This window comes from Geospiza fortis, unplaced genomic scaffold (assembly GCF_000277835.1).
Source record: "Geospiza fortis unplaced genomic scaffold, GeoFor_1.0 scaffold97, whole genome shotgun sequence".
Taxonomy (NCBI): domain Eukaryota; kingdom Metazoa; phylum Chordata; class Aves; order Passeriformes; family Thraupidae; genus Geospiza; species Geospiza fortis.
The window spans coordinates 4,547,060-4,547,946 of NW_005054343.1; the positions used below are offsets into that span (position 1 = coordinate 4,547,060).

Consider the following 887-nt stretch of genomic DNA (forward strand, 5'->3'; position numbering starts at 1 on the left):
CTGTGAAAACAGAGGGCTGGAAGCACCTGATACCCTGAAAATCACCCAGCTTCTGAGATGGGAAGGCACCTTGGGAGATCATCCAGTCCAATCCCCCTTCCAAGGCACAGTCCCCTGGAGCAGGTGGCACAGGAACATGTCCAGGTGTGTTTTGAATGTCCACCTCCCTGGGCAGCTATTCCAGAGCTCTGCCACCCTCCATGTAAAAAACTCTTCCTCATCTTGAGGTGGAACTTGTGTTTTAGTTTATGGCCATTGCTTCTTGTCACACTGCTGGGCACAACATAAAAGACCCTTGCACCATCCCCTTAGCACCGACCTTTGAGATATTTCCATGCATTAATGAGATCCCCTCTCAGTCTGCTCTTCTCCAGACCAAACACCCCCAGCTCCCGCGGTGCCTCCTCACATGAGGCGCTCCAGACCCCTCATCACCGGACCCTCTCCGCTAGCTCCTCATCTCCCTTGTACTGGAGATCCCAGAGCTGGACGGAGCACTCCAGATGTGCCTCACTGGGCTGAGCAGAGCAGCCTAAACCCTGCGACCCCTGTTCCGAGCTCAGCCGGGACCCCTTGCACTGTCGGTGACCGCGGTGTCCCCGCCGCCCCGGGTGATGCGGGCGGAACTACATCTCCCATGGTGCCGCGGGGCCGGGCGGAAGCGGGGCGCGCCGGCGGAGCGGGGCCGCGCCGAGCCCATGGCCGCGCTCAAGTACGCGGGGCTGGAGGACACAGACAGCGAGGAGGAGCTGCCACCGGGCTGGGAGGAGCGCACCACCAAGGACGGCTGGGTTTACTACGCCAAGTAAGGGCGGGAGCGGGGCGAGCGCGCCGGGAGCGCTCTGACCGCCCCGCGGCAGCGGCCGCGGAGCCGCCTCTCCGTGCGG

At 62.6% G+C, this 887-nt stretch overlaps 1 protein-coding gene across 1 annotated transcript in view; it reads left to right on the forward strand.

Moving 5' to 3' along the window:
• The first annotated feature begins 674 nt into the window (after positions 1–674).
• The window catches only part of WWOX (WW domain containing oxidoreductase), a 475,473-nt gene continuing 475,260 nt past the window's right edge, over positions 675–887 (forward strand). Inside the window, exon 1 of the mRNA XM_005422785.2 lies at positions 675–805. Within this exon, the coding sequence (XP_005422842.1) occupies positions 699–805 (107 nt within the window). The 5' untranslated portion in view covers positions 675–698. The remainder of the gene's footprint in view (positions 806–887) is intronic.